The sequence below is a fragment of the Macaca thibetana genome, chromosome 7 (assembly GCF_024542745.1).
Source record: "Macaca thibetana thibetana isolate TM-01 chromosome 7, ASM2454274v1, whole genome shotgun sequence".
Taxonomy (NCBI): domain Eukaryota; kingdom Metazoa; phylum Chordata; class Mammalia; order Primates; family Cercopithecidae; genus Macaca; species Macaca thibetana.
In genome coordinates, this window is record NC_065584.1 from 36921069 (window position 1) to 36935368 (window position 14300).

Below are 14300 nucleotides of genomic sequence, written 5' to 3' on the forward strand. Positions count from 1 at the left end.
AGACACACAGAGAGAAGATGGCCACGTGAAGATGCAGGCAGAGATTGGACTTATGCTGCTGCAAGCCAAGGGACACCAAAAGCTACTGGCAGCTACCAGAAGCTAGAAGGGTCAAAGAAGGATCCTTCCCAAGAACCTTCAAGGGAGATGGCCCTGCTGACACCTTGATTTTGGACTTCTAACCTCCAGAACTGTGAGAGAATAATTTCTGTTGTTTTAAGCCACCCAGTTTGTGTTAATTTGTTATGGCAGCCCTAGGAGGCTACAACACACAGCTTCATTTTTTGTTTGCCACTCACTTTTTCAAAACTAAACATTATCTTATTTAGAGATGTGTACATAACTGGTAAAATCATAAAGAGAAGTAAAGAAATGAATAACGAATCAAGGTTGTCAGATGTTTGGGGAAAAAGGAAAGGGGGTGGTGGAATGAGACACATGGAACTCCTAAAGGGACTGGATGGGGTTATGTGGGTTTTCATATTATGTTCTTTAAACCATATATATATTTTTTAATTTTAGAAATGGAGTTTCACTGTGTTGCCCAGATTGGAGTGCAGTGGCTATTCACAGGCACAAACATAGTGCACTACAGACTTGAATTCCTGGGCTCAAGCCATTCTCCTGCCTCAGCCACCCAAGTAGCTGGGACTACAGGTGTGCTCCACCACTCCCAGCCATATATACATTTGTACATGTTACATGTATACATTTTAGTGTACTCTCCTATGTGTATAATACATTTAACAATAAACTTTAAAAAAAAAACAAAACGTAACCCTCAAAACCAAATTAGCTGAGTTACCTAATGTGGGAGAGATGGTGCCGAATCATCTGAACCAAATGCAGGCCTGAGGACGTGAGCCTTGGCACCAAGGGGAGCATTTAGCAGATTGGAGCCCCTTGTACTAATGGAGATGAATAATAAATAAGAAATCTGAAAATGACATAGATCATCAACCAAAGCTAAGTTTACCGTTAGGACCTAATGGGAGAGTCGCCTCAGTGATGCCAAGTTTTGAGAGCCTGGCCTCGGCTAAATGATATTAGGTCAGATTCACAAAGCCCTTTGTGGCAAGACACCTCCCATTTCTCCTGCTGACCTCCTAATGGGATGGCCTTGAGACCATTTTAAGTGGTGTGCATTAAGCAACATTGAATTCCAAAGAAAGTCATTCAACTTCTTTATATAAATGGAGGATCAACATTCATTTTGGGGCTGTTTGTCTATAATTCCTCTCTAACACTTCAAATCTTTCTTCTCAATCAGAGAAGGCAGGCCTTAGGCTCAGCACTTTGACCATATGTGGGTCTGCTACTACACCATTTATTTTCGTTTCATTTTATATGTTTGTACAGATTACTCAATGTTAGGAGAATTTTTGGCTTTCCCATTTACAATAGTGATATAAAATTTCTTTAAAATTTTTGTTTAATTTTTAATTTTTGTGGGTACATAGTAGGTGTATATATTTTTGGGGTACATGAGATATTTTGATAGAGGCATGTGATGCATAATAATCACATCATGGAAAATGGGGTATCTATCCCCTTAAGCGTCTATCCTTTGTGTTACAAGCAGCTCAATTATACTTTTAGTTATTTTTAAATGTACAATTAAGTTAATTTGACTGTAGTCACACTGTTGTGCTATCAAATACTAGGTCTTATTCTATTTTTTGATGCCCATTAACTATTATTTAAATAATAATATTAAGTGGTATATATAGTTGGTGTCCTAATTGGGAAATAATCAAGAATGATGTCTTTGTGTCAGGCACAGTGGCTCACTTCTGTAATTCCAGTGTTTAGGAAGCTGAGGAAGGAAGATCGCTTGAGGCCAGGAGTTCAAGACCAACCAGTCTATATAAAAAATAAAAAAATTAGCTGAGCATGGTGGTGTGCACCTGTAGTCCTTGCTACTCAGAATGCTGAGGTGGAAGAACGCTTGAGCCCAGTAGTTCAAGGTGACAGTGAGCTATGATTGCGCCACTGCACTCCATGCTGGGCAACAGAGTGAGACCCTGTCTTGACCTGATGTTCACTTTTGTCACGTTATCTTTCCTTATAGAAGGGGAAAGGCCATTGAGATAAGCTGAGAGTCTTCAGGTTATCTTTCCCTGTGTGTTCCCTACTCCACCTGGCAATAGCTGGGTGTGTTAGTCATTGGTGAACCCCTGGCTGAGGTATTACTCTTTCTCTAGTCTCCTCCCAATGCCCCTCCACCTCCTGTCCCAATACCTGGCAACAATAACATGGGAAAGTGGATAGTTTGAGAAGATGCACAGATATCCCATTGGTCAAGTACATGACCAGCAAGAGATGAGTTCTTTTTTTTTTTTTTTTTTTGAGATTGAGTCTCATTCTGTCACCCAGGCTATAGTACAGTGGTGCAATCTTGGCTCCCTGCAACCTCCGCCTCATGGGATCAAGACATTCTCCTGCCTCAGCCTCCCAAGTAGCTGGAACTACAAGTTCCAAGTGTATGCCACCCCGCCCAGCTAATTTTTGTATTTTTAGTAGAGACAGGGTTGTGCTGTGTTGGCCAGGCTGGTCTTGAACTGCTGACGTCAGGTGATCCGCCCTCTGCCTCCTAAAGTGCTGAGATTACAGGCATGAGCCACCACACCCAGCTGGGATGAGTTCTTTCAAAGAGCCTTGTCCTGTGCTTGGTTCTTAAAGGGGATATGGCGTAAGTTCCAGAAGAAAAAGAATGAGGTTTTTGCTTTCTAGGAGTCATACTGTATCACATGCTAGCGGAAATGATGACCCTCATATATATGCAGCAGTCAGAAATGATTAGAAGTGCATATAATGTTAGATTATGTGGTATTTGGATGCTGAAGGAAGAATTCAGGAAAAAGAAGTGCACGGTAGACTAATCAATGACAGTTTTAGGGATTAGGCAGAGTTGGAGGCAGGGCTTAAAGACACATAGGATTTCTTTCTGGCCTCTGTACAGCATGGCACAAAGGTGAAGAATGTGGTTCTGAAGTCAGACAGATCTGGATTTGATTCCCTTCCCTGTCCCTCACTGACTGGGCAACTGGCTTAACCTTTCTGTTTCTGGTTTGAAGTGCAAAAAATGGGGAAAATAATTACGCCTACTTCTGAGGGTTGATTTAAGGATTAACAAAGGCGATGGACATAAACAGCATCGTGCTGCTACATAGTAAGTGACCCAATGAAGTGACAGCCAATGAATGGCTGTCATTATTAATCAAGCATTCCATTTATCTCTACAGCAAAAACGTATTGCATGGTTATTGTGTGTCAGGGACTGCCAGGCCTTCCATATCAGTCCCTTGAGCACTGAAGCCTATGGTTTCCATTTATGTACAGGATACCTAATTATAATAATAACTATAGTGTTCCAAGTGCCAGGTACTCTGCTAGTTGCTTTATTACTGTATCACCTTTAATCTTTATCCCCATTTTGTAGAAGCAGGAATTGAGGTACAAAGTGTAAGAGATTTGTCCAGGGTCACATTAAGAGTGTCAAGCCTAGGAGTTAAATTATCTCCTCTTTTCCTGTTCCATACTGACTCTTGTTACTGTGAATCTAGACCCATTATTTCCAAAACTAAACTTGGCTTCTTCAAATGGGCTTTTTCTCTGAACTTCCCAATCAGGGGCACCACCATTCTTCTGCTTGTCTCCCAAACCCGAAAGGCTGGAGATGTCTTCCTTCTCCATCAAGCCCCTACATCTGGTTAATCACTAGGTCTTTAGTTCCAATGTATCTTTTCCTTTCTGTTCCACTGCCTGGCCAGGCCCCCATTGACTTACGCCTAGACTCGTCAGTTCTTCTCAGTACAGTCACACATCACTTAATGGCAGGGATACATTCTGAGAAATGCATCATTAGGCAATTTCATCATTGTGTAGACATCAGAGTGTACTTATACTACACACCTGGGCTATATGGTGTAGCCCAAACCTGTCCTACTGTGGCTCAGGACTTTTTCCTTTTTTTTTTTTTTCTTCAGCTTATCAGCTGTTGTTAGTGTATTTTATGTGTGGCCCAAGACATTTCTTCCAATGTGGCCCAGGCAAGCCAAAAGATTGGACACCCCTGGTGTAGTCTATTGTTTCCAGGCTACAAACCTGTACATGTTACTGTACTGAATATTGTAGACAATTGTAATGCAGTGGTAAGAATTTGTGTATCTAAATGTATCTATAAATAGAAAAGGTACAGTAAAAATGTGATATAAAAATAAAAAATGGTACATCTTTAGAGAACACTCACCATGAATGGAGCTTACAGGACTGGAAGTTGCTCTAAGTGAGTGAATGGTGAGTGAATGTGAAGACCTAGGATATTACTGTACACCACCATAGACTTTATATTAAACATTGTACACTTAGGCTACACTAAATTTATATATAAAACTTTTTTTTAGACGGAGTCTCACTCTGTCACCCAGGCTCGCGTGCAGTGGTGCAATCATGGCTCACTGCAACCTCTGCCTCCCAGGTTCAAGCAGTTCTTCCTCAACCTCCTGAGTAGCTGAGAGTACAAGCACGCACCACCACACCCAGCTAATTTTTTGTATTTTTAGTAGAGATGGGTTTTTGCTGTGTTGGCCAGGCTGGTCTTGAACTGTTGACCTCAAGTGATCCTCCTGCCTTGGCCTCCCAAAGTGCTGGGATTGCAGGCCTGCGCCACCGTGCCCAGCTGAAAATTTTTCTTTCTTCAATAATAAATTAATCTTAGCTTACTGTAACTTTTTAACTTTATAAACAAAAATTGTTTACTTCGTAACTCTTTTTTAACAATAGAGCTTAACATAAACACACTGTACAGCTGTACAAAAACATTTCCTTTCTTTTATCCTTATTCTATGAGCTTTTTTCTATTTACTTTTTTTTTTTTTTTTGAGAGTGAGAGAGGTCTCACTCTGCCGCTCAAACTGAAGTACAGCGGTATGATCATGGCTCTCTGCAGCTTTGACTTCCCAGGCTCAAGTGATCCTCCTACCTCAGCCTCCTGAGTAACTGGGACTACAGGCATGCACCACCACACCTGGCTAATTTTTCAATTTCTTTGTAGAGACAAGGTTTCACTCTGTTTTCCAGGCTGCTCTCCAGCTCCTGGGCTCAAACAATCCTCCCACCTTGCCCTCCAAAAGTGCTGGGATTACAGGCGTAAGCCACCCATGCTTGGCCTACATTTTTTTTTTAAACATACGTTTTTTGTTGTTGTTTTTACATTTTAAACTTTTTTGTTAAAAATTAAGACACAAACACACACTTTAGCTTTGGTCTACACAGGGTCAAGATCATCAATATCACAATCTTCCACCTCTACATCTTGTTCCACTGGAAGGGGCAAAACACACCTGGAGCTGTTATCTCCTATAATAACAATGCCTTCTTCTGGAATGCTTCCTGAAGAACCTGCCTGATGCCGTTTGACAGTTAACTTTTTTTTTTTTTTTTACATAAGTAGAAGGAGTGCACTCTAAACTAATGGTAAAAAGTATAGTATGCTGGCCAGGCACAATGGCTCCCACCAGTAATCCCAACACTTTGGGAGGCCAAGGTGGGAGGATCGCTTGAGCCGAGGAGCTTGAGACCAGCCTGGACAATGAAGTGAGACCCCCTTCTCTACAAAAACTAAAATAATGAACTGGGCGTGGTGGCACATACCTATAGTCACAGCTACTCAGGAGGCCGAGGTGGGAGAATCACTGGAGTCCAGGAGATCGAGGCTGCAGTGAGCTATGATTGCACCACTGCACACCAGCCTGAGTGACAGAGTGAGACCTTGGGTCCAAAAAAAAAACAAAAAAAACTAGATACATAAATCAGTAACATAGTCGCTTATTAGCATTATCAAGTATTATGTATGGTACATAATTGTATATGCTGTGCTATTATACGACTGGCCGCACAGTAGGTTTGTTTACAGCAGCATCACCACAGACACATGAGAATATGTGGTGCTATGACATTATGACAGCTGCCATCATCACTAGGCGATAGGAAGTTTTTAGCCCTGTTCTTACCTTGTGGTACCACTGTCATGTATTTGGTCTGTCACTGACTGAAACGTCATTATGTGGTGCATGACTGTTTTTGCCATTGCCTGACAGGAGAGGTGAGGTTTACACAATGCACTCTCATGGACTTCACCAAAATTTGATAAAACATTCTTACATTTTTCAAGATGTGAAAGCATGAGAATTTGTTATTGCCACAGCTGTTTGTCAGTGGTAGAAGTTTACAGTGGGCTTACTGCAGTGGTACAAATATGTAAACTGCTGTGAATATAACCTTTCGCTTCCACTCAGGAAAGTATGTTGGGAGATAACCGCTGTCCACTCTGTTTTTGTTTTAAAGCTTTCCTCTTTAAACAAATGGGGCTGGGACAACTGCATAGCCACATGCAAAAGAGTGAAGTTGGGCCCCTATCTGATATTATATGCAGAAATTAAAAATGGATCAATGACCTAAATGTAAGAGCTGAAACCATAAAACTTTTGGAAGAAAACATAGAATTAAATCTTCATGATCTTGAATTTGTTAATGGTTCTTAGATATTATACCAAAAGTATGTGCAATAAATAAAAAAATAAAGTGGACTTCATCTAAATTAAAAACTTTGGTGTATCAAAAGTATCAAGTAAGTGAGAAGACAGCCAATAGAATGGGAGAAATATTTGCAAGTCATGTATCTGATAAGGGTCTAGTATCAGAATATATGAAGAGCTCTTATAACTCAATAATAAAAAGACAAACCACCCACTTTAAAAATGGACAAAGGATTGAATGGACATTTCTCCAAAGAAGATATGCAAATGGACAACAAGCTCATGAGAAGGTAGATGTTCAATATCATTAGTCATCAGGGAAATGCAAACCCAAACCACAGTGAGTTACCATATCACATGCACTAGGTTGGCAATAAGAATACCAATAATAAGGAAAATAACAAGTATTCGTGAGGATGTGGAGAATACTTGGAGCCCCCATAGTCTGCTTGTGGAAACGTAAAATGGTCCAGCTGCTGTGCAGAACAATTTGGTGGTTCCTTAAAAAGACAAACATGAATTACCATGTGATCCAGCAAGTATGCTCCTAGGTATATACGCCCCAAATGACAAGTATACAAATATATGTATACACATGTTCATACACACTAGTCACAGCAGCCAGAAAGTGGAAACAACCCATGTGTCTATCAGTGGATAAAAGGAGAAACTGTAGTATGTACATACAGTGGAATATTATTCATCCATAAAGAGGAATGAAGTGCTGATATAAGTTATAATGTGGATGGACTTGAAAACATGTTCAGTGAAATAAGCAGGTGTGTCACATATTGTATGATTGAATTTACATGAAGTGTTCAGAACAGGTAAATCCATAAAGACAAAGGAGGTTGGTGGTTCCTTGGGTTTGGGAGGAGGGAGAATGGGGAATAATTGCTTAATGGGTACAGGGTTTCCTTTTGGAGTGGCGAAAATGTTTTGGAACTAGACAGAGGTAGTAGTTGTACAACATTGTGAATGTACTCAATATCACTAAATTGTTCACTTTGAAATGGTTAATTTTATGTTATGTGGATTTCAGCTCAAAAAAAAGGTCTACAAAAAATAAAATAAGGCTTTCACAAGCTTTGGTGCTTTAATGATTAGTAGCAATGGGTGCTTGGTAGATACCAGTATTTGAGGACATGATTATTGAGAGTCACTGGTGTGCACCACCATGCCCGGCTAATTTGTTGTATTTTTATTAGAGACGAGGTTTCACCATGTTTGCCAGGCAGGTGTCGAACTCCTAATCTCAGGTGATCCACCCGTCTTGGCCTCCCCAAATGCTGGGATTACATGCGCGAGCCACCGTGCCCAGCCAGGAATTTATTTAATTGTGATGTGTGTATCTTAGTTTCTTCATCAGTAAAACTGAGATGGCAATAGTACCTACCTTGTAAGTTGTTGTGAGGATTAGAGATAGTGACTATAAAATGGGTGGTACAAAAATGAATGCACTATAGGTGTTTAAGAAATGATGGCTCTGACCATCAATCTATGGCAGCTAAACGCTGGAGCCCACAGGAGAGGCCAGGAGGATGGCAGAAGAGTTCTGTTCTGTGGTTTTCCTGTGATTAATGCAGACTCTGGTTTCTTCTGTATTCATTTCCTTGCCCAGTATTGATCCTCCAGAAGGTGGAGAATGGAGACCTGAGCAACAAGATTCTGAAGATCACTGATTTTGGCCTGGCTCGGGAATGGCACCGAACCACCAAGATGAGTGCAGCAGGGACGTATGCTTGGATGGCACCCGAAGTCATCCGGGCCTCCATGTTTTCCAAAGGCAGTGACGTGTGGAGGTAAGGTCCAGAGGGCCAGGGACAGCATTTCCCAGGTCCATCTTGGTGGCATACACATTTCAAGACTTGGAGAATTGAGGTTACATAGGATCCCAGGCACCCAAAATAGGTCTAAGTGACCTCCCCACACAGTCATCTATGCCAATTCACATGTTGCCAGGGGACAGTTTCTAATGCTTTCATCTACCAAAAAAATCCCTCAAGTGCTATACACAGGCCACTTTTTGCTGGTGATTGCTCCCTAGGAAAGGCCAGTAGATTCCAGGGGCAACATGTACTCCCATCTCTGCCCTGTAAGATGGGAAGGACACTCAGTCCCTCCTGGAGAGCTTCGCGAGGATCAGCCTGGCTTGCTTAGCAACAGTGCTAGGCTTTCATGGCTGTTATTGCTGAACTTGGGAGAAGATTAACCCAATGTCTTCACGCTAAGCTCCTAAGCCAATGAATATTCTTTGTGCAGTCTCTTTTTTCTTGATGGCCTAAAAATTATCTTTTCCAGTTATCTAGTTAATCTTTTAGTCAAGGCTCTATCTGTTGACATTAATCCAGAAATCGGAAAAAAAAAAAAAAATGGGTCCCAAGTATGTACCCAGAACTGCAGAGCCACAGACTAGAAATGACCAGCCATCCTCCTAGTTAATGTGAGCCCAAAAGGTTGCAAGGAAATAGATCTAAAAATTTTCCCAGCTGAGGAAGGATGAGCAACTACTCAGTCATCATGGCTGTGGGACAGTAGCATCGCCTTGGTATACAAAAGAAAGGACAGTAGTTTATCATTATTTATCAGTCCATGGAGTTATTATCCTGATGTATTATAAAGTGAGCTTCTGTGTGTGTGTGTGTGTGTGTGTGTGCGCGCGCGCACATGTATATTTTAAATAATAGTTTTATTGAGCTATTATTCACATACCATAAAGCTAACCCTTTGTACACTTTAGAGTATAGAAGTTGGCTGGATAGTGGCTAATACCTGTAATCCCAGGACTTTGGGAGGCTAAGGTGGAAAGATTTCTTGGGCCAGGGAGTTTGGGACCAGCCGGAGCAGCATAGTGAGACCCCTATCTCTACAAAAAATTGAAAAATTATCCAGGTGTGGTGGCATGCACCTCTAGTCCCAGCTACGTGGGAGGCTGAGATGGAAGGATTACTTAAGGCTGAGAGGTTGAGGCTGCAGTGAGCCGTAATTGCACCACTGCACTTCAGCCTGGGTGAGAGAGTGAGACCCTGTCTCAAGAAGTAAATAAGCATGTAAGTCAATGGTTTTTAGTATATTTAAAAGGTGTTTATGGGTCACCATTGTTATTAGTTTCCTGGGGCTGCTGTAGCAAATTACTATTCCTAGTGGCTTAAAGCAACAGAAGTGCATGCTTTTGTAGTTCTGGAGGCCAGAAGCCTGAAAGCGATGTGGGCAGGGCCACACCCTCCAGAGACTCTAGTGGAGATAATGATTCAAATCAGGATTCTGGGTATTAGGACATGGACATACCTTTTCAGGGCCACCATTCAACCCATTACAACCACTATCTATTTCCAGAACTTTTTTTTTTTTTTTTTAGATGGAGTCTCACTCTGTTGCCCAGGCTGGAGTACAGTGGCATGATCTTGGCCCACTGCCACCTCTGCCTTCTGGGTTCAAGCGATTCTCCTGCCTCAGCCTCCCAGGTAGCTGGGATTATAGGCGTGCACCACCACATCCAGCTAATTTTTATATTTTTAGTAGAGATGAGATTTCGCCATGTTGACCAGGCTGGTCTTTAACTCCTGATCTCAAGCAGTCCATCTGTCTTGGCCTCTTAAGGTGCTGGGATTATAGGCAAGCAAGTTCCATGCCCGGCCAATTTCCAGAACATTTTTACCACCCAAAAAAGAAGCCCCATATCTATTATCAGTCCTTCCCTAATCCTTCCTCCTTCTACTCCCTAGCAAACACTAATTTACTTTCTGTCTTTATGAATTTGCCTATTCTGGATATTTCACATAAATGGAATCATACCATATGTGGTCTTTTGTGACTAGGCTTCTTTCATTTAGCATAATGTTTTCAGTGTTCATCCATGTTGTAATACAAAATTAGCCACGTGTGGGGCGTGTGCCTGTAATCCCAGCTACTCAGGAGGCTGAGGCAGTCTTGAACCCCGGGGGGCAGGAGTTGCAGTGAGCTGGGATCATGCCACTGCACAAGCGAAACTCCATCTCAAAAAAATATATATATATATTCATCCGTGTTGTAACTTATATCAGAATTTCATTCCTTTTTAAGGTGTAATAATATTCCATTGTATGGATAGACCACATTTGTTTATCCATTCATCAGTTGATGGGCATTTGGGTTGTTTTTGCTTTTTGGCTGTTATGAATAATGCTGCTATGGACACTTGTGTACAACACAAGCTTTTGTCTAAACATAAGTTTTTTGTATAAACGTCAGTTTTCTTGGGTCCATTCCTAGGAGTGAAATTGCTGAATCATATAGCAGTTCTATGTTTAACTTTTTGAGGAACCACCAAACTTTTTCATCATAGCTATACCATTTTGTTATATTCCCTTTAGCAATGTATGAATAATGTTACAATTTCACCACATCTTTTCAATACTTGTTATTGTCTTTTTTTTAAAAAAAGTTATGTCCATCCTTGTGGATATGAAATAGTATTTTATCATAATTTTGATTTGCATTTCACTAAATGACTTGTGATGTTGAGTATCTTTTCATGTACTTATTGGCCAATTATATCTCTGAACCTGAAGAAATATCTGTTCAAATCCTTTGCCAATTAAAAAATTAGAGTATTTGTTTTTTTATTGTTGAGCTAAAAGAGTCCTTTCTATTCTGTTGTCAGATATATGATTAGCAAATTTTTTTCCATTCTGTAGATTGTTTTTCCACTTTCTTAAGGCTGTTCTTTGCAACAGTGTTTTTAATTTTGATAATGTCTAGTTTATTTTGTCATCTGTGGATTGTGCTTTTGATGTCATAGCTAAAAAACATTGCCTAGTTCAAAGTCATGAAGACTTACACAGCTGTATTTTTTTCTAAGAGTTTTATAATCTTAGCTCTTACTTTTATGTCTCTGATCCATTTTGACTTAATTTTTGTATGTGGTGTGAGGTAGGGGTCCAACTTTATTATTTTTCATGTGGCTATTCAGTTATCCAGGCCCCATTTATTGGAAAGACTATTTTTTTCCCATCAAATTATTTGTCTGTTCACTTTTATCAATTTACCAGAAATATAAAGGTTTATTTCTAGATTCTCGGTTCTACTCCATTAATCTATGTCTGTCCTTATGCCAATACCACCCTTTCTTAATTAGTATGACTTTGTGGTCAGTTTTGAAATTAGGAAATGTGATTCCAACTTTGTTCTTCTTTTTGAAGATTGTTTTGGCCATTCTGAGTCCTTTGCATTTAATGAATCTTAGGATAATTTTGTTAATTTCTATAAAATAGATAGCTGGGATTTTGATACGAATTGCATCAAATCTGTAGCTTTGTGGACTATTGACATCTTCCCCCCTCCGCCCCCGAGACAGGGTCTCTATTGCTTGAGCTGGAGCACAGTGGTGTAATCATGGCTCACCATAGCCTTGACCTCTTGGGCTCAGGTGATCCTCCTGCCTCAGCTTCCTAAGTAGCTGGAGCTACAGGCATGCTCCCCCCTTTTATTTTTATTTTTATTTGTAGAGACAGGGTTTCGCCATGTTGCCCAGGCTAGTCTTGAACTCCTGAGCTCAAGCTGTTCACCTGCCTTGGTCTCCCAAAGTACTGGGATTAGAGGGGTGAGCTACTGTGCCTGGCCCTATTGACATCTTAATAAGTCATCCAATTCATGATCATGGGATATCTTTCCATTTATTTAGACCTCCTTTAACTTCTTTCAGTGATGTTTTGTAGTATCTGTATGTTGAACCTTATTTTACCGTGCATTAATTACAGGGTGAAGTAGCTAATGAGAAGAAATGAGTTTAACTTTCCTTAAAATATCTGACCTGATCTCATTAAGTTGAGTTGTATGCTGATATTCAACTATTTTTGATATATAAAATCAGCAATTTCATGTTTCACTTTCATTGCTTGACCGTATGCTAATGAGATAAATTAATACATTAATTAAGCTAAGCTGCTGTTACAAAGAGGCCTGCAGATATGGAGGCTTAAATAGGATAGAAGCATATTCTCTTTCAAAAACTAGTCTAGATAGCCCACACTAGCAGGGCAACTGTGCCCCATGAGATCTTTTAGGAACCTAGGTTCTTTTAGATTCCCTCAGTGCATTGACCTTGACCGGATGGTTAAATTGGGTGACTATTACATGTGTATTACAGTTTTCATAAAAGAGGAAGGAGAACTTACTCATGGCAAGCACAGTTTATCTTTAATTTGGAGACCATCCAGAAGTTGTACACATCTCTGCACATCCCATTGCCTGCACTTGGTTATGTTGGCACACCTGGCTCCAAGGGAGGCAGAAAAATATATGTTCTAGCTAGACAACTGTGTGCCCCACTATGGAAGACAGGAAGGGTGGATTTGAGGGGACAAGCAGCCGCTTTTCACACTCAACTTTCTCTTGCCTTTTTTAATGGAAAACCGTGACTTCTCAGTAGCATGATTGTTTTCTACCTCCAATATTCCCACTATGTTTCTTTTCCCAGCCTAACCCTGAAATTGCTCAGGTTTTATTGTCGCACACTCCAGAGGTTTCTGCTGGTGATGATTTGGACAGAGTTGTGTCATGTATCCAAGCACCTTCCCAGTGGGAAGGGAAAGCACAAATGCCTCATGTAGAGTCTTCTCAGGATGACAGAATTGGTAGACAGGGAAGGACAAGGCTATCGCAGAACTTTTTTCTCCACCGAAAGAACAAGGGCAGGACCTTTCAACTTTTACCCTAAGTATTCTTGTTCTGAGACTAACCTCTAGGTCTTGTCCTATAACCATGATCCTAAAAGCAGGCTTGAAGGAAGAGCCTCTGGTGAGAGGAATCTGATGAAATTATTCTAATCTCTAGAGGAAATTGCTTGGAGGTAAACCTCAAATCAGAAGTACTTTGGATGGTGTGTCTTGGATATTGTCACATGGTCTGCCAGCAGGTCTCTAGTTGCTCTAGTCTAGACTTGTTCCCAGGACTTAGACCTCCTGACCCAGTTTGGTTGATGATTGTGGTTTGAAAACATAATTCACCCTGCTCCATTTCAGCTGTCTTAGCTTCTATGCTGCAGGATTTCCTTCAAGGCACAATTTATAACCCATTAAATGGGCCTTTCATTCCTCCTTCCTCAAGCCTACCCATCTAAGTAGCTCCAAATGGTCTCTCACCTTTAGCAGAGGAAAATGTGTGTCCACTGCTATACATACAGCAATGCTTGTATACTGGTGACAGTTGTTACCACCTACAAATGCTTAAGGGCTAGGCTCTGTGGTAAATGTTATACATCTTTTATAGTCTTCACAAGAATCCCCCAAAGTAGGGATCATTATTTCCATTTTATAGATGAGGTAACTGGACTCAGACAATTGAAGTCACATGCCTAAGTTCACCCAGGTGGCAGACATAAAGCTATGATTATAACTAGATATGTGTGTAGTGACAATCTGTGCTTGTAGTTATGCCACCATCTGTACAGTCTTGTTCCTGCACTTAAGGCAGCCTCTTCGGAATGATCAGCCCACTGTGCCTAGGGCCCAGCAGGGTGTCCCAGAGAAGGCCAGGGCATACCTAGGAACTTAGTACAAAGCTGTTTCCCAAACTGACTTGTAACTCACTGACTCATTCAAGAAGTGTTTGTGGAATGCTTGCCCTGTGCCAGGTACTGCCTGAGTCTGAGTGCTCCACACCTCGCTCTTCCTGGAACTCATCCAAAGCTGGGGGCCTCTGTGCCTCTTGCTATTCCAGGTGCCCAGGGCCAACTGGTTTGTCTTTCTGCTCTTTGAGTGTGCTTCTAAAGTTCTCCTGCAA

General features: G+C 41.0%; 1 protein-coding gene across 4 annotated transcripts in view; it reads left to right on the forward strand.

Moving 5' to 3' along the window:
* MAP3K9 (mitogen-activated protein kinase kinase kinase 9) overlaps positions 1 to 14300 on the forward strand; it is an 88502-nt gene that overhangs the window by 41669 nt on the left and 32533 nt on the right. For all 4 annotated transcript variants that reach the window (XM_050797333.1, XM_050797330.1, XM_050797331.1 and 1 more), the window contains exon 3: positions 8161 to 8341. In XM_050797333.1, coding sequence (XP_050653290.1) covers positions 8161 to 8341 — 181 coding nt within the window. The remainder of the gene's footprint in view (positions 1 to 8160; positions 8342 to 14300) is intronic.